Source organism: Neopelma chrysocephalum, unplaced genomic scaffold (assembly GCF_003984885.1).
Source record: "Neopelma chrysocephalum unplaced genomic scaffold, ASM398488v2 Primary Assembly neopelma1_43, whole genome shotgun sequence".
NCBI classification, from domain to species: domain Eukaryota; kingdom Metazoa; phylum Chordata; class Aves; order Passeriformes; family Pipridae; genus Neopelma; species Neopelma chrysocephalum.
The window spans coordinates 7,266,054-7,289,795 of NW_020897702.1; the positions used below are offsets into that span (position 1 = coordinate 7,266,054).

General features: G+C 45.2%; 1 protein-coding gene across 1 annotated transcript in view; it reads right to left on the reverse strand.

Annotated features, from left to right (window-relative positions):
• Positions 1-23,742, reverse strand: part of FGF9 (fibroblast growth factor 9) — a 42,725-nt gene that overhangs the window by 16,665 nt on the left and 2,318 nt on the right. The window contains exons 2-3 of the mRNA XM_027677184.1: positions 9,452-10,374; positions 2,908-3,011 (exon numbers count right to left, since the gene is read on the reverse strand). Of these exons, the coding sequence (XP_027532985.1) occupies positions 2,908-3,011; positions 9,452-9,728 (381 nt within the window). The 5' untranslated portion in view covers positions 9,729-10,374. The remainder of the gene's footprint in view (positions 1-2,907; positions 3,012-9,451; positions 10,375-23,742) is intronic.

The window sequence follows — 23,742 nt, forward strand, 5'->3', positions numbered from 1 at the left end:
TATCACATATCAATCTCAAAACTAATCTTGCTTAAACTAGTCTTCTACTTCACCAGAGAGATAATTCTGTGCTGGATTGTGCCTTGCTTCTGGTTCAAGCTGTAACATTTATTTCCTCAGAGAACTTACTTTTCAATTAAGTGGATTTTTTCACCAAAACCAAAAACGAAACGTTGTCACTTAAAAATGTCCAGCCAATTCTACACAAAAATCTGCTCTGAGGCATGCTTATCTCAGTGTTTCTAAGAGAGCTGACAGTTGCTGAAATATAGGCACTAGGATTGCTAGTGTTGACAAGGCTTTAAAGCATCATCACATTGAGTAGCCATTAGAGGTTATATTTCATTGGAAGTAATGTAATTCAATTACCATCACTCTTTAGTATGTCCCATCTCTGGAGGCTGACAACAAGCCGTATCATCGATCAGATTTTAACCTGAACTTTGCATTCTAGCCTCACAGATTGCCAGTTCTCCATTATGAATGGCTTCATATTTTTAGTGTCCTTTCTTAGGGAAAAGAGGTTATCCAATTATACTGCACATCCATCTGCCTGCGTGTCTCTCCTTCCTTGGCTTTTCAACCAGTTTCAATCAGGAGGCAAAGGTCTTCAAGAAAATTAAGTTCCTATCAGTTTTTCAACTAATCAGAGGCATGGTAAAGAAGAGAAATCATTTGCACGTCCCACTTGGGAGTCGTAAACTATGTAATCCCTGCAAACTGACAATCTGGTGAGCATGGACAGCCAATACTGTCTCTTTCTCCATACAAGAAACACAAAAGGCTGAGGAATTTGTGCTATTGCAGGGACAGAAGGTCAGGGAGACCCATGTCTTGTCCTGTGAGACACAAACCCCTAGGAAAGCAGGCTCCTTTAGAACTGCTGTTCATGGAACAACTATTTTATAAATGCAGTGAGCTTAGTAATTTACAAAGAATTTCTTGTGCGTATTTCTTCTGCAAAGAATATTTTGAGTAATTCACTCTGACAGTCAAACATATTGCAAATAGAAAATATAAATTACACAGAAAAGCGAGGTAACATTTGTTTTCCCAAGTCTATGCATTTAAGCTCTATCAATAAGCACATTTTCTTTCTCAGAATATCTGAAATGCAGAGTAACTGATTCACTATGTTTGTAAGTTTAAATGATTACTCTTACTGATGATTATCAACATTACTGATTCATATTACTGTTGTTGTTCTGCCTTTTTGCTGCCTAACTGAACCATAAAAGTACTCATGACTTTGCTAGTTCTTAATCACATTCATCAACTACACAACAATAGTGATTTATGACAACTTATTCCTCAAAGGCAACCTGTTTACATCTGTCATTGCATCCATTCCCTTTCTCACTCCCTCTCCATCCTTCCAAACTTTACCTCCTCTGTATTACTATGTATGCTAAATCCCTTTTCTTTGGCCTTTCCCACTCACTGGCTCTCACCAACTCTATATCTTACCTTCTCCCATGTCCACACATCCTCCATCCCAGTCCTGCCCCTCATTCTACTACCTCTTTTTCTGCCTCCCACATACACTGTCATTATCTGTATTTTCTGGCTTCTTCCCCTAGCCTGCTCTTTGCTCAGAAGATAGTTCCCTTCCCCTCGCTTTACTAGAAAGAGATCGGTGAACCTGAACACCCTTATAAAAACATTTCTGATGGACTTCTCTGGTTTCGCTTCCTTATACTTCTCCATGGATCACATTTATGGAAGCTGGATTTCCCTGTTACTCCTTCTGTTCCACCTGCCCACTCACCACCAAAATCTCATGTTTTTTCCCACTCTCATTGCAGCCCCCCCCTTTTCCCAGTTAGTGCTGCTCCCTGTGACACAGTTATCTTCAGCTACACCCAAAGCCATTCTCTATCACTTTAACTTCTTTTTGAGTGTTTCTCTGCAACATTTACTCTATCAGTCGATAGAGTCACCTTCTCCTCTGCTTCTAATGACCCCCTGTGAATGCACAGCTTCACTATGCTTTAGACATTTGCTTACCCTTCAATACTTCCATCCTCTTCCTCAAAGACAACTGCCCCTCTAGTCCTTCTAAACCTTGGAGGTTGACATTTTGCTGCTAGAAGAGTTTGCCTTCTACCATTTGGGGAGTTACCTGATCCATTTCAGATGCCCCCTGCCCACAATCTACCCAGGGTGTGAACTCCAGTGTACATCAGAAGTCTCAAGTATTCCTAGATAAAGGTCACATCCTACATACATACACACACACACACTCTCCTCTGCTGGAAGACAGCCCATGCTGCTGAGAACAGTCACCCATCAGCTGCAGGTAGGTTGGCAAACTCCCATGTCTGAAATACCAAGTTTTACTCCTCCCTCATACCCATTACTCACTCCTGCTGCCATTCCTTAGGGAGCACCAGCAGAACATTCAGGACAAGACCACCAAGCCTCTTCCCCTTATTCCCATACTTTTTATAACGTTTGTCACACTTCTGTTTCTCATTTTCTCATCTACATATGCCATCCTTTCCCTCACGCTCTACCTTATTTTGTCAATTCCTAGAAAGCTCTCTGCCTACGCACAAAAGGAAGCCACTCTGTCTCAGTTTAAGTTTCTACTAAAAGGACACATTCACAAATCTTACGGTACATCTTTTAGTCTTCAATGACCAGCTCTGGCCATCAGTCTCTATTGCTTGTATCTAAATTGCCATTCATCTGCATTATTACTCTTTCCTAATTTTGTCACCTTTTCCCTCTCCCATATTCATTATGTCACCCACAGGGTCTTGTTTCAAATTAGACTGCAAGATATTTAGAGCAGAAAGAGTGCTCATATAGCATATACACCTAGTGCAACAGGAGCTTGTAGAAGCTAGCATTTCCCCCAGAGAATACAAGAATCATAACTGCCCAAGGCTAGTGGGAACTTACCGAGCCGTACAGTTCCCCTTTCTCATTCATTCCAAGGTAAAGTCCACTGTCGACCCCTCGGATGCTGACCAAGCCCACTGCTATACTGATAAATTCCAGTATACCTATAAAATGCAGGAAAAAAACAAACAATGTATATATTGTTTCCATTGAAAGATTTTTTTTCAGATGTGACTGATCCCTGAGTGTCAAGCAGCTATTTTCAAGGCTGTTTTCCCATTTTCTGTGTTGTTTGGATGAAGATAAGGAACAAACAAATATACAATACTTAAAGTCCTTTGAGTGCCTGTTAGAATGATGAATTACAAACAGCATTAATGTACCAAATGAAAAGATTACTCTTAATCTTTCTCATCATTTCCAAACACAAGCTCAGTTATACTCTGATCTGCACAACAGATAGTACATTCAGAGAAAAAAAAAAGTTTTTAGAGTGCCCGAATTAGCAGAAGTGAGGAACCTATGAAATTTGTCTTGCAAAATAAATTCTGAAAAAATACTATTTAATCAGAACGGTGAGATAAAACAATGTTACACATGGAACTAAAAGATCAACTTCCAGCCATCAATGAACCAGGAATACAGGGAAAGATTTACTCACAGTATGATCTTCCAGAGGCTTGAGAAATTAAAGTTCTTAGTATAGTCCACTTTCATTCATTTCTGTTTAGATAGTAACCATTCTCCCTGATGTTATTATTTATTCATCTCAAATTCAAAAATTAAAATATCCTAAACCTAAGTAATAGTGTATACAGGATTAAGTCTTCCCTTGCATGTAAGAGCAAGCTCACACAGACATTTGTGCACATAGAAATAATATTTTGCCAAGCACTGCTTCTGCAAAGCTCCCAGATTCAGCATCCACGTGCACAGTACAGCAAGTATCTGTATCAAGTATTGGCTCATCTAGTTCTGGGGGCTTGGGGATTTTCTGGCAGCCTTCCCTGCAAATTGCTTACCTCTTCAATGAGGATGCTACCAGCCAAACCTTGCATAAACCTAGAGGTCTTGTGTAAAAAATGGCAATTGCTTTCTAATTGGGAGTGTTCATCTTAGATTGTAATGATCTCACAGGAGTTATCCAGCAGCATTCAGAAGCACGTTGCTGCGTTACTTTCTGAGTCACAAAATAAAGCACAGAGTAGCATTTTCAATATATTTTGTGAATTTTCATGCTTAAGCACACCATATAACTATTTTTAAAGCTCATTGGAAACTACATGTACATGAAATAATAAAATATGAGTATAGTATGTGGCAAATAAAAAAGCACTTTCATGGATTTTTTTAACAATTAATTTGGCATCTTCCACAAAATAGTTGTTCACTAATCAATAACAGGCATGAATCACATAAATCTAACATGGCACAAGTTGAAGCCAATAGGGAAAATTTATAGCCAAGCTAATGTAAAGATGAAAAGTATTCCCTGTAAGGGACTATTGATCATTATCTTATATATTATTCAGTACTACAAACACCGTAGTCTTACTGTTTTGATAATCCTGTTTTAAGGCCTGGGCATCTTAAACTATTCTCTACATATGCACAAATAAAAAATACTGGGGGGAAATATTTAGTAATTGTGGATTCTTTTAAGTAATATAAAGTGGCAGCATGCTGTTTATCTGGTGTATGTAGTATCTCAGATACAATCGATCCATGGAAACAATTTAAACATTCCTATTATATCTGGACATGTAGTACTTCCAGATTTCTTACTAAGGCTTTTTCTATAAAGCTTTTACCAAAATATCATGTTACTTGGTACATGTTACCAAGCAATTTTAACTGAGGTTAAATCTTACATTAAGTGTGTATTATACAATACTATAGCTAAGTTAGTGAGTCTGGCATCTTTCACAACAGTCTAAATGTAGTCTTTAATTGCTGTTCTCATTTCAAATATTTGGGTGCACACTACTTAGTGCATAAAAAGAACAAAAAAGCCCTGTCACATCCTTTTGTAAGTGCAGAAGATGAATTTAAGGTACTTGGCAAAAACATCCACATATTTGAGGTCAGAATAGAGACTTCTTCATTTGAAATATTCAAAAGCCTATTCACAGCAAGTTTTATGTGCCATATTAAGTCCTTCAAGAGATTATCTGGGGTTAAGCATACAGTCTTACAGAACCCTTGTCAGTTTAAGGATTTCATGATTTGCCCCTACAGTTCTGTGAATATTTTCACTGTATAGTTTCTATAATATACGGATAGTACTTAGGACCTGAACCAGATATTAAAATAGATAATCCTCCTCAAAATGAGGCTGGATCAAATGGAAATCAGGACATCTCCAAACTTTAAAAGCTAGAGGCCTATTTATAGCTAAAAATGGGGAAGGGAAGCTGTGAGGAAATAACTGTCTCAGTACATGGGGTACTGAATTTCTTTTCACCAGACACTGAGCATTTTCTTTAATGAAACCACTTCAGTGTAAAGATCCATTCCTTCACAAGAAGTTTAGGAAGAAAGTTTTGAGGAAGTTATTTATTCCTGACACATCAGCCCTTCATGCACCTTCTTCTACATGATCGAACTTTAACCATGCTGAATGGCAGCAGAACACCAGCCTGACAGAAAGGCTGGTCATGCTCTCCTGTCAGGCTCACAGGTGAGAGGGGGTGGATCATTCACAAACGCGAAATTTTAACTTTCATCTAGCTTAGCTCTGGTGAAGAACAGGCCTACAGAAAAATTTCCCTTGGCTTTTAAGCAATGAACACCTCTGCAACTACATGGCCTTTTTGTTGTTGCTGCTTTGCCCTTTGCACATTTTTGTCTTTGGCTACATATAAGCTTTCTTTGTATTGATGGGTTGAAGCAATTTAGTTTCCCCTTAGCACTCTAACACGCCGAAGACAACAACGAACGCGGTAAACTCTGCCAGCCAGTTCTTTGTAGGGCTTCCAAGGGAAGCGAAGCGCAGGGGATAGTAAGGGACCGTCCGGACCCTGCTCTCTTCGGGCTGCTGCGCGTCCAGCGGTCGCCCACCCGGGAAGGGCGAGGGAAGCGGAGCCCTTCGTGGCTAAGAAGCCGCCAGGAGGACAGCCTGGTGACAGGGTGAGGGAAGGAACTTCCCCGGAGCCCCTCCGCTTCCGGCGCCCCCCTCCCTTGCTCCCAGCCGCCGGCTGAGGCTGCGGCGCGGGGCTGAGCGCTCCGTCGGGATGCGTCCCCCCTGTCGCAGCTGTCACCGCTCCGCCCGCTCCCCCACATGATGCCAATTAAAAGACGGGAGGGCAGACACAGCCCCCCCAGGCAGCAGGCCCCTGCTTCAGTTTCAGGCTCTTATAGCGCCCTTGCCCTCTCCCCCTCATCCCCTCCCCTTGCAACACTCAATAGCGGGGGAGACTGTCGAGGCCGCTCGGCACCCTTCCCTCCCCCTAAAACCTGGCCCACGATTCCCAGTCCCGGGGGCCAGAGCCCTCCCCGCATGCATCGCCTTCCTCCCGCCCCGTGCCGTCTCTGGGGAGAGCCAGCAGCAGAAGAGGCGGGCAGCCGCAGGGACCCCCCGTCCGTAGCCACCCCCGCGCCCTCCCGGCGCTGAACCTGCCCCGCCAGCCCAGCGCCGGAGCAGGCAGGGCGGGCCGGGAAGGCGGGAGGGCGGGCGGGCGGCTGAGCGGCTCCCGCAGATGATGAACGCAGCGGTTCCTTGTAGCAGCAGGTCCCGGGGAGCGGAGGTCACCTGCTGACAAGCTTTTTTTTTTTTTCCTTTTCCTGCATGCTCCTATTTTTTTAATGCTGTGCATGCAGTACTTGTGCTGACGCACAGAGGCACGCCTCTCCGCTGTTACAGAGTTCCTGAATTTACAATGACTCTAGTGTCTAGTCAATGCCCTAGACTAAAGGAGACTGCATAAAAAAAAATTCTTTTGTGACCCAGGAGAGATAAGGCTTTGATCACCTGAGATCGCATTACGGGGGGAACCGAGCCGGGCTCTCCTGGGGAGCTTTTCTTTTAGAGATGGGCATCTTGCTGCAGGAGTTGCGAAATGCCAGGGCTCCCAGAACCGGGCGAGTATAGACACACAATATGGCTCGGTTTACTGTATGCAATAGGCACACATCCAACATAGCATCACAAAAGAATTACTCTTATCTGATGTCTCTCCAGAGGTGTGTGCGTGTATGTATGTGTGCGGGGAGGGGGATTCCCACAGGGCAGAGCCCAGAGAGGAGTTTACGCGCAGCCCCTAATGTTTTCTCTTTGTCCTCCTTATTCCTGAAGGAAAACTTCCTTCTGAAGCGTACCCCCACATTGACACGCACACGCGCGCAGGTTTCCCTGCACGCGCTCGGAGGAGACCCTGTAAACCCGCTCTCCCCCGGGCAGCTCCTGAGATGGGATGCAGACCTCCCCAGGATCATCACAAGACTTTACAATCACCAAAACCCAAATAGCATCTGCTATTCGGTGACCTCCCCGCAAACACAACAGCAATCTCACGGCACCGATACAAAAGCACCGAGATCCTCTTCCTTCCCCCCAGAGAAGCCAGGAGCCCCAACACATCCCATGGTTTCGCCGTGCCCGCTCTACCCGACCCTGGAACTAGCAGGGGCATCACCGACGCACTCTATGGGAGAAGAGCTGTCGCTGGGGAGCGTCCTGCGGGGGGAGAGGGAGATCAAACCGACAAGGACAAAAAAACCAATCTATTTAAAGCCAAGGCGCTGCGAGGGGTGAAAGAGCTGCCCCTCGGAATTGTCAGCTTCCTAAACTGCGGCTGGATAGCCATTTTTAAAAATAGACGCCGCGAGTAATGTGGTCACCGCCGCCTTGCAAAGGGGAACAGCTGGCGGCCCTCCTCTGGGGGCGGCGGGGCCCCGCGGGCCGCCAGCCCCACACCGCCCCGGCTGCCGGTGCGCAGCGCCCTACACCTGCTGCGGCCCCGCACCGCGCCTCCCTCGCCGGCTCCACACAGCGCCGCGCCCGCCGCTCTCTGCCCGCACCGCAGCGGGCTAGGGGAACCTGCGGCGGTAGCTCGGCAGCCACGCACGGCGTCTGCCTGTGCCAAGGAAAACGCCTAGCTGCAAAAGCCCCCCCCCCCATTCCCCTCACTCCGCGGCTGCCTGAAACACTTTCAGCAGTTTTTCTCGCCAGCAAGCGTGGATGTTGCGCCCCGGGGATAGCCGCGACGCTCCCCCTCACCCTGCACCCACCCTGGTGGACCCCGTGCGGGTGGGCGGCGTGGGAGGGAGGCAGAGCCTGCAAGCAGCATGAGAGTATCAGGAAGCAGCGGATGCCGGGGGATGGAGGATGAACCTGCGACCATGCGAGAGTCTCAGTCCTCTCCTCCCCCGCCCCCCCCCTCCGCTTCCCTTCTGAGCCCTTTGGAGATCATCTCCTACAACACCAGCATTATCTAAACAGCTTCACAAAGCAATAAAATACAGCTTAGATATCGTTCAACATCTGGCATTAAAATACAAAGAGAGAAAAAAATCACCACAGGACTTTGTTTTTACGACTGAATTTGAGTGCTGTCAGGTTAATTCACTCACAAGTTAACTCCTTCCAACAGCTGGGAGCGTGGTGAGCTAACCTGGCGTATTTTCCTCACCCCTCCTTAAGAAAAAAAACAAAGAATCAGCTCATCCAGGCTGTTTTAGTTACTTTCATGCATTCAATCTGCCAAGCCTTTAACAGACTCCCTGACAGCAGAGAAGCTCCGGGCCCACTGGACTCGCGTGTGCATGTGTGGATGTGTGCGTGTGTGCATGCACAGGCTCTCCGGAGCGGCCGGGGCCATCAGCCCTTCAGCCCTCGCTGCTGAGTCACAAATAGCGTCCCTGGAAAGGAAATCCATGGAATGCTATTTCAAATTCGCTGCCAGCCTGACACGCCACACAGCTCGGGAAAGGCAGATTTTGGCGCAGGATTCCCGGCGGGTTCCGGACCCCACCTGCGCTCCCTCCTTCCCGGGCCGCCGGCCGCCGGCAACGCCGCACAGCTGCTGCGGGTGCGGGCTCGGGCGGGCGGCGAGCACCGCTGCGGGTCGGCGGGCGCTGCCGGTGAATCCTCGCCGAGCAGCGAGCCAGACTGGGTGTGCACTTCGGGCAGTTACTAGAGCAGGTAATCGGCAGAGAAAACGAAAGAAAAGCCCTCGTCAATTTGCGTATAGGACGAGAGCCACTCCCTCCAGGAAACTCGGTGAATTTTAAATTGTCGTGGTTAATGATTAAAACCCCTTTAAACTCTCGAAATCAAATCATTCAGCAGAAACGTCCCGAGCAAAAATTCCACCACCGCCACCACCACCTCCCAGTACGCGTCTGCTCTTAAGCAGAACTTGAGGCTACACAAACATCGCTACTAAACACCCGGCGACTTCGGCGAGGGCTCCTGCTCCGCCGCGGTGGTGCCGCTCGTGTACATCTGCAACCCGGGGCACAACTCATTTTTCCCCTCGGCGGATCAGTCATCAGCACAAACCCCCCTTCCCGCCCGCCTCGAACCCCCCCACCGTCCCCCCGCCCGCAGTTCTACCCCATTATTTCATCACATGACCACTAAAGGGTTAAGGATAATACCTACCAAATCTGCTGTGGTCTTGCCTGGTTCCCTGGATAGTACCATTGGGGAAGATTTCTAAATGAAATCCAGTCCTGCAGTATAGCTGTCTCCGCCTGAGGATCCCCTTTAAATGGTCCAAGTCCGTGACCGCAGGCCCCCTGGGTAGCCCACCTGCCTCAGACTGACCCAGGTGGTCACTTAACAAAACCGGACTATCCACCGGCAAAACGGGCACATTCCCAAAGGGTACTGCATCCTGCACACCGAAATAGTTCCCAACTTCACCTAAGGGAGCCATCAGAAGATTCTGCTTTTAGAGAATGAGAATAAACAATAATGATGGTGCCAAACCCAGGAGATATAAGATTAGGTATATTCCACTCCTCTCCCCTCCCTAGCGCAGTTACAGAGAAAATGTTCTTTCTTCAATCCATTAAATGCATAAATAAAAGTAATATTCTCTTTTGACTGGTACAGGTTCAAGGTCAAACCAGTTAGTCTAAGAAACCACCACTTTATACTCACACACTGACATATTTATAAACATATAGATGTGTATATCTATATAAATGCATATATCCCCAGCTCTTAGCAAGCAATACGGTCTTCAGCCCATCCAACTGTAATAAAGAAAAAAATCCGTAGTTTCTCCATTTGGTTTAAGATAAGAATGATCATAGCAACTTAAATACCTAGGCGTTATAGGGATTTTTTTTTTTAAGATGCACAGGCTACGTCAGGATTTATGGATTCTGATTCCAGAAAGGCATGCGCTGTTTTTACTCTATAACAGACTGCATACATCAGCATGAATCCTGCAAAGGGGGAGGGGGGAAATCTCACGTTGTTGGCTGAGATAAATCCAAAAAAAAAAAAAAAGGAAAAAAGAAAAAAGGAAAAAAAACTTTTGACGTCCAAATCTATTATCCAGAATTCTCAGGAGGCTCAGCAGATGTCCACGGGTTTAGGATTATTGACGATCCACAAGCAAAGCAGCAACATACAAGTGCTTGTGTCTTTCTTGGCTGGCTCGAAACAGGTGTTGCTTCTGCAGGGCTCCCTGTGAAATGTTGTACTCCAGCACTGAGCTGCAGCTCTTGACTGTGGATCTCCATCCAGCACGCAGAGTGGCGCAGGAAGAGGCATTGGGCTGGGTTTAAGGTAGTCCTGATTGCTGCTGGAAGGATTCTCCGAGGTCCTAGCGCTCAGCTCTACCTGCTGCAATACCGAGCCGCTTCCAGCGCTCGGCACGGCGCGGAGCGGCTCTTGCCGCTCTGCGGCAGAGCGGCGCTCTCCGGCAAATAAATAAATAAGTGGGCGAAACTTTGGGGGAGGAATAAAGCGACGCGATGCTAAATATACCGCGCCCGCCCGCTGCGGGGAGCGGGCTCCTCGGGAGATGCCCGCATAGCCCGAGTCCCCCATGACATTGGCGGGGGGAGCGGGGCGGGCAGCGCCCTGCCTGCCCAGCCCGAGGCCGGCCCGGGGCCCGGCCCCGCCGCAGGGGAGGCGGAGGCGAGGCCGCCCCGCACCGCACCGCAGCCCTGGCCCCGGCCCGCTCTGCCGCAGGTAACCGGGCTGCCGCTGTCCCAGGCGGGGTTCAAACTCGGCTCCGGCGGGACGCGTCAAGTTCGGGAGCTGGGGCTGGTCTGGGGGGTCCTTATCGCCCACGCCTCATTTCTTGCCTTCTCCACTCTGGCCCCCAGCCCCGGCAGCCCGCAGCACTCTCGCCCTGCCTCTGCGCTGCCGGAGGAGCAGTTTCGGGGATACCGGTGCGGGTAAGCCCCAGGGCCCTGCCACCGCCCGGAGCGCTCCGGGGGCGAACCGGGTCTCCCCGCGCCCGGGCTCTGCCCCAGTATTTAAGAACCCGGTGGAGGAAGGGAAGAGAGGGCCAGGAGGTGGCATGGGGTGAAGTGGGGGTGCGATGCGAAGTACGTGTTCTCCTTTCACCCCAACATCCACCCCCCTCGAAAAAAAAAAAGTTATTTAAAACTGTCGGGAGAGACCCGGCGAGAGGAGAGAGGATTTCTGTTTTTCTTATGATGTTGAGGATTGGTGTTACTGTGGTTTTGCCCTTAGAAAACAGCTGTGTTAACCAGCAACGGAACAGAGGGTCTCCTGCCTTTGCAGAAGAATTCTTGAGCAGAGCTCAAGGACCTGGCACGATGCAGAGCCTTGCACGAGGGAGAGGACACTCCGGCAGCCCCTTGAATTGACTGCAAAACCTGAACACAGGCTCTTCTGGGAGAGAGAGAGGCAGGGAGAAAAGGAGAAGAAACTTAATATCTTGGGGGCTGAGGGGAGAGATTGCCTGGTGTGAATGATGATGTGCACCGCTGAGGTAGCGGGGTTCAGGAAGGTCATTGGTGGAGCCTGGAAACAGAATTCTAGAGGAGAATTTTGCTAGGGTCCTAATTAAAAATAATCGACTCTACACGCCCTCCTCCTCGATGGGCATGCGATGGAGGGGGCAGCTCTCCTTGCCTTCCCCACCACAAAAGCTAGCAATCCAGCTCTGACTGGTGCAGCCTTTCTGCATCCCCCCACTTGCCAGTATGACAAAACACAAGAGGAAGGAGAGAGACTAATTTCCATATCTAGCAGGGAAACTGCATCAGGGAAAAGCTATGTCCTGAATCCCCACGGACCTTTAGGGAACTGACACCCACCAATGGCGCATGAGCCACCCCCTTGTATTTGACAGTCTTTATTGCAATTTGAAGGACGGGATGTAGAAGCTTCAGAGCAGGGTCACATCACTCTAGTTCTGTACAAACCCACAAAAAGAAACAGTTGCTGCATGTCAGTCCATGCATTTTGACGTGCAAGAGCAGAAAAACCCCTAACAACAAAACATGGAAGTCATTGCTCTCTGGCAAATAGTTCCAAAGCATCTACCCTGTATATCAGGTTTAAGGACAGTGCTCTCACACACACACTGCTTTTATCAGCGTGAACAACTGCAGAATGACTTGGGAAAAACTGCAGAACTCACCATGTCAAAAATCATTATTCTTTATCAACTCGATCATGGCAGTACCCAGAGGCCCCATTCAGGGCTCACAGTCCCATTGTGTCGGATACTGTAGACACATGTAATAAGAGAGATGGTCTATGCCCAAAGAGCTTATGATCTTAACCCATGATGAAAGACAACAGGTGTATAGTACAGACCCATGGGGGAAGGATAAGGGAAAAACAGCCTTGAGAATAAAAAGCAACAGGCCTGGCCAGTGACAAGTGTTTGGTGTCAGAAGAAGGTTTTAAGGAGATTTGAAGGAGAACAATAAAGGAGCTTTACGGTTATTAATGGGGAGATTTTTTCATGCATAATGGCTAACTTGGAAGAGAACATAAAATTGCTTATTAGGAAATTGGACTGCTGAAAAGTGAAGGTTTGTGCCACTGGCAAAGCAAAGGGAATGTTGCCAAGAGACCAAAAAGCCTGGTATCTGGTGTGCTCTCAGTCTAGAAGCAACAGGGAAAGAGGCTCCCAGCAACTTTCCAGTGCTTTAAAATTTACATTTCTAGTCCCAGTGAAGAGTATTGTGTGTATTTTTTTTTCTCTAGTTCAGGCTTCAGTATTTTGTAGCTTGTACTTCGCAGAAGCATATCTTGTGAAAAATATCTGACAGCAAAGAAGAAAGTATTGGTATAGTTGCCTTTTTTTTACAGAACTTAAATGAAAGCCCACAGGTTATTTGCAATAGGAAGTTTAGTGTTATAAAAGTGTTATCTAAGTTGAGGCTTTGATGTCTGAATTACTCATAAGTATCAAAGCCACACATGAATTATGCAGGACATCCCCAAAATTATACCCATCTGTGAGTAGGTGGTGTTCCAACCCTGCTTCACATAAAATGTATGTGTGATGTGTAATGTCAAACTTACTCCTTACAGAAGTTTGGCATTGCTGATAGCTGGGGCTGTATTAAAAACCTACACTTTTATCCCCGAGACACTGAGGCAGGAACATCCCTAGCTCCCCTCTACTCGAGATTCACACCCACTTCCCTTATACCCTCCTGGAATTAAAGACTGCATCTGCTACAGTGAGTCATCAAGAGCTTACTCATCAGCTTTATGCGGGATTTTAACTCCTGAGAGCAGAGTTGGTCAGAAGGATCCTGCATGCCTTGAGGAGTTCCTGGCACATGGTGTCCTCACATGTACCACACTAATGTGACACTTCTGCCAAGTTTTAGCTATTATGACTTTTTTGAAATAAAACTGTTTCACCTGTAGTCTGCCAACCAGTTCAGTTTTAGACGATCTTTTTACATATCAATTTTGGAGTGTCATTTAAAAAATAAATTAGCTTGCCTGGTTTTTCTTGGTTTATGTTTTCTTTTTTCATTCTTCCAAATTGCATAATTTCACCGAGAGTACAGAATCTTATTCTGGACCTTCAATGTATCTCACTAATTTATTTCCCAACCTTGCAGACAGACAACCGAAAAAATTACATTATTAAAAAGAGAGGTATTACAACTTTCCCATGAAATGCATGGCATTTGCCATTTTTACTAAAATGTCTTGAGGCAGAAAACTTTTAAAAGCTTTCTACAAATGGAGAAAAATATAAAAATATAAAAAGTAATGCTATTTTCAGTTTTCTTGACAAATAAGGATTTTTAGGGTATTTTGAAGCATGATATAAACCTGGATATAAGACTAATAAGTACTCTCATTTCACTTGAGGCTGCTAGAATGGAGACATCAAGATATAAACGACTTGTTCTTTAACATAGATAAATAGGAGCAATTTTAGGGCACAAATCATCTGACCTATTTCAGGCGTCTACTTTAGGATGACATGACTCATGCTCTAAAGATGCTTAGTTCTTCCTCGCGTATGAAGGGAGCCTATATTAGATGTAGACTTCTACATGACAGAGGTCTAGATAGGACTGGATGGATCCCACCTGCTGCATTATACATGTGATTGAGAATTTCCCCAGCATGGGTGGTGAGGGCACCAAACTATTAATATAGGTGCACAAATTCACACTCCAAAGAAAACTCAAGTCACCTCAGCAAAGAAAAATTACTGGAAGTCATGATTATGAAACATTGGATTGCCTGGAAATAAATGATGTTTGTGAAAATAAAAAACAAAACAAAACAAACAAATAAACAAAAAACCACAGTGTAAGTCAGGTTAATTGGATTAACATAAGAAATGCCTACAAGTGTAGAAAACTTGAGCTAGAGGAATGTATTTGCTTTCTCACTTTAGCGACTGTAGAAAAAATAGCAGTATTTATGACCAAAAAGATTCCTATAAGAATTCCAGAAGACAACAGAAAAGGGCTTGTTCCCAGTTCATCAAATTTTCACACTAGAGGAGTGTAAAATATGCAGTTTAGATGGAAAACTCCAAGAAAACATCAGTGTCAATGTCACAGTGACCATGGGATATCTGACATGGATTTTTTGTGGTGTTATGGTATTTTGCTTTGTACAGGAATTAGTGAATTCACATAAATAAGCACTGGCAGAATATGACCATCCTAGGGAGGGAGTTATCATGGTCCATGTTTTAAGACACCTTAATTTAAGCACAAAAGTAAAAATATCACTATCAGTCAGATACAGTTGAATGCATTGACATAGATGTCAATATAGTGTTTTGGAATGTGTGTCCTTGTTGGTGCTACTTGAAGGTATATAGGGTGATGTAAGCATGAAAGCTGCCAAATATGTTTGAAATTTCTGTGATGTGTTTATTTGTACATGGCTTGTATCTGCTGTTTTTAGTAATAAATTGATTTTCCATGATGTTGCAAGTCCTGCCAGGTCAAGAGCCAAAGTGTCACTGATTGGAAGGAGAAAAGGGGAGGCAATCAGAGTTGCCATGTGTGCAAGTGACTGCAGAGGCCTCCACATGGCAATCAATTTCTGCAGCATGGCTCACAGAACTGCTCACTGTGAGAACATGTTTGCCACTGCCAGTGCTTTGCCTTGTGCTCCTTTCCTGCCCAAGCACACACAGAGTCTAATCAGAGGTTTCTGCCTTCTTCATGCTCCGATGCTGTCAGTGCTCATCTGTGGATGCAGATTCAGCAGGGTTTGCCAGCAGGCTACAGGGCATCTCTGAGGCTCTTCCTTTGGCTGATACACTTCCTTTGTAGACAGTTCACCACCTGAAGGATGAGGCAGCATTCGTACACCAACCAAGGCCCAGAGCTTGACGATAGCTGGATGCTACTTACCAGTGCTAGACTGGAGCTGCAGCCGCCGATCAGCTTGTCGTCACCTTCCCGGGGCAGGGAGAAGGTGCCTTTCGGCACCTGCCCACCTCGGCAGGAGGTGCGTGTGTGTACCCACTTACCGCTCCATGTTCGCTGCAGCAGGCACAGCAGCAGCCCAGTGTGCCGTCGCCCCGATGGAGAAGGTCCGTGCCAGCTCCGTGATGGCTCTATGCTCGCTTTCTGGAGTGGCCAAAGGCCTTGCTAGCTTTCCCGATGGAAGTGATTACCTCTCCATCTACAGCTTCGTGGCCATCGAGAAAATTTCATCCCGAATCGCCCTCAGCCCTGGCCTGCAGCGACCACCCGGGGCTGCTCCCCACGAGGGCCGGAGCAGGGCGGGCGTGGCGGGCCGGAGGCTGCGGGGCAGGGGCAGCCGCCCCGCCGCGCTTGTGCGAGGCTCTCTTGCCCTCTAGCGGGCGAAGCCAGTGGGGCGGCCCCGCTGTGCCCCCGGCCAGCGCTCCCCGTGCCACGCCAGGGCCCGCGGCCAGCCCGGAGCCCCGGCTCCCGCTGCAGGACAGCGCGGCCACACCAGCGCGGCAGGGCGGACGGGCGGGCCCGGGCCGTGCCCTGACTGCGGGCGGCCTGGGCGGGGAGCGCCGCAGGAGGAGCGCTCCATGGACAGCGCCTGTCCAGGGTGCCGCCAGCACCGCTCAGCCAGATGTGGGGAGGGGGGCCCAGCGCCACGGTCCCAATCAGCAGCACGAAGAGCTGAGGAGCAAGACCATATTGGGGCACCCAGAGGCACCATTCATCTTTACGATCCCTTCAGCCAGTCATGGTGGCTGACCACGTCCCCATGGCTGGGATCAGCTGAGCAACGGATGGGAAGCCAAGGGGGAGCACCGGGCTTTGCACTCCAGTTGCTGGGCAGGCATCGTGTGCCCAATGCTGCTGGGGAAGGGAGTAGCTGCTGAGGACAAAGGAGCCCTGGGCATGGCCTTGCCACACAGAGATCTGGAGACAGCAGTGAGCCCACAGCTGAGTGGGGTGGAAGTGGAGGCTGTGCTTGCAGAAGGGAGGACATCTGTGCTCATGTGGGATGTTCTGACACATTATAAGAAGACCAGCTCTTTAAGTTGTCTATCTGATGTTTACTAAGAATTCTCCTTTTCTGCTAATGAATTAGAAAATATTTCAGTATCCCCATCTCCCTCATCTTCTTCCTTCCCAGACCCAAATCAGTAATGTACTATCTCCATCTAACAAAAGATCTTACACCATCACTAGGAATTTTTGCTGTATAAATGTTTCAGAAAATTTGCCTTTCTATTTAAAACTGTCAGTGACTGACTTTCTTCCTGTACTCTTCAGCTTGACTTCATCACTTCATCAGTTTTCCCATTTTGTAAATAAAGTTTATACTTTTTCTCCCTCCCTGTTTTTAACATTATTTTCAGTATTATATATTGCATTTTTACTCTGACTGTTGTTGTAACCACTGAACCACAACACGTTTAAAACTATCCTTCTCATGAAATACAATTTGTTAGCCATCTAATAGAGTTCAGAATTTGAGTTTGTTTTCTTCCTCTCCAAAGCTTTCCTCCTCTCACTCTCATTTATAATTTTTGGGAAACAGTGATACCTCTTGAGTCCCCTCTCATTGTGGTTCCTTGAGATAGTGTAGTGATGACAAAGTCCTCTGTTTTCTGGTAGTGAATATAGTTGGGTCACTTGGAATGTAGTCACTTGGAAACCTCCACTCTCTGCTACAGCTATTATAATCCTTTGCATGCCTGTGTCTGTTTCACTCGCTTAAATGCTATCCAATTACTTTGTTGATAACTAACATATTTTGCGTGGTTTTGCCTGATGATTTTCTTAATCATTCTGTTGCTATTTCACCAATAACTCAACAGTATGTAACTGCACTCTGATTCAGTGATGTGAAGGGACAGAAAATAATATAACCATTTGCTTTAAATAATTACCCTGAGTATGTACTAATGTTTTCCTTTTGGCTGGCCAAGACAAAAGCATCTCTGACTAGAATCTTGCATATTTCTCCTGAACTTACTGCTTTTACAGGAAGACTGGAGATCCTTCCTCCTTGTACAGGGAGGAAAGGGGCTGCTCTGGAGAAGTCAGTAGTTGTGGGGAGCTGAGGGATTGTAAGATTACTAAGCATGCCCCATAGAGAACTACCATCTTCTGTTTAAGCTATTTCTGTTTGCCCAATCTGCATAAATTTACAAAGGAACTGGGCAAAAGGTGAAGGGGGAGAGAAAGGACTGTACTGTACAAATTGCCATCAGCATAATCTTGTCACATGCTGTTGTGAGCCACGAAAAGTATTTTATATATTGTCCCATGTGCTGGTGAAGAATTGGAAATGCCTGTGATGCAGCAACTACTAAGGTGTTTCAGATAAGGAGTTTTTCTCCTCCAGATTTTTGTCATGAACAGCTGCAACCCATGTTTGCTGTTACACAGGAAGTTAATAAATAGTAAAAGCAGTCTCTTCTAGGTTCGAAGTAAGTGAAAACCAGGCTTTCCAGAAAAGGAAAAAGAAACTAACAACAGTGGTTCTGAGTTACTACACAGCCCTTAATGTGACTCTCCCTTCCTCTCTCTGTCTCTCAAGGCACTGCTTTTATGAGGGTCACCAACACACTGCTGAGTACCAGGCTGTATCTTGATCCCTACCTAGGATTTCTCCTCTCTGTGGAGGAGCGGAACAGAAAAGAGTCTTCATTCCTCTACCCCCACCCCTCAAAATTTATACTGGGTTTCCACATCCCACCCTTCGTTTCTCAGAAAAACGGGACAAGGAGATGAAAAGCTCTTTACTGACAAGAATTTGCTTCTCTGCCTTCATAGCTGCTCTTGACAAAAAACAGCTTTCCCACCCTGTTGTTTAGATTTCATCAAAGTCTGCGAACCTGAAATCCACCATAGGAATTCCAGTCCCCTCCCAGAAGCTGTTATTCCAAGAAAGCTTAGAAATTCATCAGAGGGTCTGAAAAACACATCAGCACTGGGAATCCACAACTAGGATTTCACGCCAGAAATAGATGCCGTCTGAACTACTTTGCTTTTTCTAGGCATTGCAGTGAAATCACTGACAGGCGATGGGAAAAGAAACTGTTCAGGAGGTTCCTGTGCTCCCCCCACTTTAAATATTGCTCTAGGTTTGAGGAGAATTACAATTACTGTCAGGGATTCTCAGGGACTGACTTAAGAGCAAAACCAAGCACTGAGAACTCACTTCTGCAGATACAGACAAATTGGCTGTGACTACCTTGCCCTTACTGCAGTAGCACTGCAGCCAACAGAACTATGCATGCAAATTTTGAGACATCAGGCAGACATCTAGTATTAGGTATCCTGCTTTTTTAATGGGGGACAGGCTTGTGAAGAAACACATGGCAAAACTGAAGGAAAATTATCTTGCCAAGCCTTGTGTTATGCTATTTGTATAAATCTTGATATGAACAAGGAGAAGGAATTTGCTTGAACTTTCTGGAATTTATACCTTGTATTCTTGTAATCATCTGAGTGTTCCAGCTCTGTATCTGGGAACCTGGTTCTGCTGCCCTGCTGGGGGCTGCTAAGGAGAGCTCTGATATACAGAGCTTGAAAGCTTGCTCCCTTCTCTATAGAGGTGTTCTCTGGTTGTGTCTTCCAGTGGGGTAATGATGATGACACTGCAAACCCTGTTCTTCAAAAAAAAATGGAGCAAACTCCCTGCTTAGGTAAGCTGTCACAGCACACCTCCACTGCTGGACCTCTGACAATTTATATAACACAGGAGAAGCACATTTGAATCTTTTATTCTCTCAGGTAAAAAATCCTCTTATAGTTCATCATTACAAACACTCAGAATTTGTGGGCCATTCTTGGTCACAGGTTACATAATTAGAAAACTGTAGAAGGCACCATACAAGGACAGATGAAAGCAAAACCCAGGTACACCAAGCACAGGGAGATGAGCAAAAGATCTAAGAATTGCTTAAACATTTGCATGGTCACACAGTGAATTTTTGGAAAGACTGTTTGCAGTCTAGCTGCTCAAAATACTCAACTCGCAACTGTAAAAGTGTGAGGACAGAGGGCTTAGTAAATGTTCTTGAATAGTCCTCTCTGTAGATTTGACTGTCACTAAATTTTTCCTGTGTGCAGATTTTGGTCCAGTAGTTGCCATATTTTATTTATCATTTAAGTCATATGCTGCTTTCATAATTTTTTGTCTAGTCATTTTAAACACCTTTGTACAGTATTCAGACAACAAGAGCAAATCTTGTTTATTATTACTATATTTGCAATTTCCCTTGGGTTTAAGCAAAGTCTATATAATGCAAAGTCTATGAAACACTTCAAATTCACTTTGAAATTTTATTTCAAAGCTACTCAAAAGTTAAGGCATTAGAGTTGTCTATTAACTTAAGAGTGAGAATGAAGCTTATTTCTTAGCATTTCTGAAAAGTAAAATAAATCTGTATGGCACACAAATGCCACACTTGAAAAATAACCATACTGGTAATGTGCTTTGAAAAGAGTCAGTCATTTGTAACGATGTTTTACAAGTGGAGTCTCTCTTCAAGAACAGATAATCAAATACCTTCCATTACTGAAATAATTTTAAATTATGCATTCTATAGGGGGCAAATATTCAAAAGATAGAGTCTAAATTAAGACTGAAAGGCTCAGGTTCTCAGAACTGTCCTTGGTGTCTCTTTTTGCGGAATTACATTCAAAATCTCTGAAGATGTCTCACATGAGTGCTCAGTAACTGAACTGCAGAAAGTACATGGAGAAAATTAGGTCCATTAAGATCTCTTTATAAAGTCCTAGAATTGTTTAGGTTGGAAAAGATCCCTAAGATCATCGAGACCAACCTTTAACTCAACACTGCCATGACCACCACTACTAAACCATGTCCCCAAGTGCCACACCTACATGACTTTTAAATACCTCCAGGGATGGTGACTCCACCACTTCCCTGGACAGCCTGTTCCAATGCTTGACAACTCTTTACATGATGAAATTTTTCCTAATATCCAGTCTAAACCTCCCCTGGTACAACTTCAGGCCATTTCTTCTCATCCTGTCTCTCATTACCTGAAAAAAGAAACCAACACCCACCTGGCTATAACCTCCTTTCAGGTAGTTGCAGAAGGTGGTAAGTTCCCCCCTGAACCTCCTTTTCCCCAGGCTAAACATCCCCAGCTCCCTCAGCTGCTCCTCATAAAACTTGTGCTCCAGATCCTTTCCCAGTTCCTTCACCCTTCTCTGGACATGCTCCAGCATCTCAATGTCCTTTTGTAGTGAGAAGCCCAAAACTGAACACAGCACTCGAGGTGTGGCCTCATCAGTGCCAAGTACAGGGGGACAATCACTGCCCTGGTCCTGCTGGCCACATTGTTGCTGATACAGGTCAGGGTGCCATTGGTGTTCTTGGCCACCTGGGCACACTGCTGGCCCATGTTCAGCTGCTGTCAACCAGCACCCCCACATTCTTTTCTTCTGGGCAGCTTCCCAGCTACTCTTCTCCAAATCTATAGCATTGCATGGGGTTGATGTGACTCCTCAATGTCTTTAACTATTTATTTACTTATGACCTAAGTAAGGATAATGATTTCAGTGCCTGATTTTAAGCTCCTGGCTGTTTTAAATTCCTGGCCTCATCTTTTTGTAGTGAGATTACATTTCCATTAATCTGTGGTATTTTTTTCACATGAAAATTTAAAATAATCACTTTACATCACTTCATACCTCCTTAGCCCTTCTGAAAATTATGTCAACCCAGCCTAAATCACTACAGGTTTCCTATTTCATAGGATCCACAGAAATCACTGAAGGTTTCCTATTTCATAGGATATACAGCTATGATCTTTGCTTTAGAGTATTTGAGTAGTCACAGGGGTAATCCTGGCAGGTTATGGAGAACAGACATGAGCTGCCATGAAGGCTAATAAGCATGGTACTTTTTTATTCATGGTACCTTTTTATTCACATGATTCTTCTTAAGAAAACTGAGAAGAAAAGCTGGTGCAGTCAACAAGACAGCATGCAATCAATATATACCAGAAGACGAAGAACATTTCAAAGTTCAGTACTAAATTCTGCCTGTAACTGGCCTTTCTAGCAATTCCTTTCAAGAGTAGTTCTTAGATAAGCTATTCCTGAGTAGAAGGTAAAATGATACATTTTTTGTATCTTTTGAACAGCATTTAAGCACAGAGATCAGAGTCTTTACTCCTTTTCCTATCACACAGAGCAGTCTGACTCCTCCCTTTCACTTTAGGTGGGTAGCATGGGCGTACAGCTCGCAGCTATTGTGTGTTTGGGGACTCAGGGCTGACTGTGGCTGCTTTGACCCTCAGGAATTCAGCCACCTTTGTCAGGCTGAAAATGCAAATCCTACTTCTGTCCACTGGCCAAAAATATTAGGCAGTAACCTCAAACTTCCTGAGGCAAGATTCACACAAGTTGCTTCAGTTAAAACTGCTCAATTGTATAGAACTGCATGAGCTTAACCCCTCTTAATCCAACAGGGAATATAAACTGCTCAACTCAAGGTCAGTTACATCCAGATCATTACAAAACATTAATTCACACTAAGCTGGAGAGGAACTGTTCCTGACATTAAACTCCTTGAATATATCCACAAATGCAGGCACCCCTGTTAGTCCTAATGCTGATATTTAGAATATATGTAACTGCTAAAAATTAATGTCCATTAGGCTGCATTTACAAAAATAGACTGTTACATCTTCACTGAGAACCAGGCTGGGTATCTAGTGACACAAAAGAAGGAAAAAGGTAAAATTCCTATCTCATATATACTTGTCCCCATCCACCAAACTAGTCACCAGTTTAGACTGACAGGCAAAGATTTCTCTCACATTGCAGAATGCTGTCTCATGCTCTTCGGAGGACATCTGTTCCCAGTCACTACAGGCTAGCTGGTTCCCTTCAGTTCCAGCATTTCAATAGTACTAACTGCTGCCGCATGGCAATTACTGTTGAGTCTGCAGAAATTCATCCAACCTCTTTTTGCTGACAACATAAGCTATGAGATTGCAACGTCATGTGAGCTGTTTTTACGTCTCATCTTCTGAGGTTTGTTTTTTTCCCTCTAATTGCTTATAATTATTGAAAGGGTCTTACACTTTCCTGCTTCTTTACCTTTTCAGGAAGGTGCAATCAACTCAATTTGAGTTGATCTCATCTCCAGTTCTACTCTCAGTATGGAACCATCTCAGCTTCAAATTCCACTGCAGCCTTGCCTTTCATCTTAGTCATGCTTTGGTGTGGCTGTTTGATGACAGAAGCAAGAAATACTCATTCATGTATGGAGTCCTCAAGCTCTGAATCATTGAGGATTTGGTGCAGATTTCTAGCATTTTGCCCTTAATAATATTAATACCTAGTGACCTCGCACTGGGTATTACGACATTTTGTCTTGTTCCTACCCTTCCACGAAAAGTTCATTCAGGTGTTCTTGTCTAACAATCTGATCCTCTTCTACTTTTTTAAGAAATTTGTGCTTCTCAAACTATGAGATTTCTCAAAGAACTATATGTGTAAAACAGAGACTAAAAGAATATGGAATTCTAGAGCTAAACCCTGTATCCTTGTATCAGCTACGGCCCCTGTGCCACAAATTCTTTGTCAAAACTACCTTCAGCACCAAGGGCTCTGCATTGTAGCACACACATCTTCTGAAATGCATGGAGTTAATATATCATCCTCCCCCTCCAGATGTGAACATTCTCAGCTGTGCAAGGTTGGAGCTACAGCAGAGCCAGATGAACAGTTGACTTACTGTGTCCTGTCAATGATGTATTACATCCATACAATCTCTTTTGCGCAAAAAGCTCAATAGAAACAAGCTCTTCCTTCAATTAAGCTTTTCAATATTAAGCAAAATTTCAGAGATTTTTTGAATTTTCTTTGTTTGTATTTGTGTGGTCATTATTCTCAGTATTTGCTAAGTGGCAACATACCTTCAGAAGACAAATACTCTACAATATTTTGGTTCTCTGGAATACTTTTTTTTAATTCTTGTTTAGCCTCATTGCCAGTTTTAGTACAGCCAACACTGTTTAACAG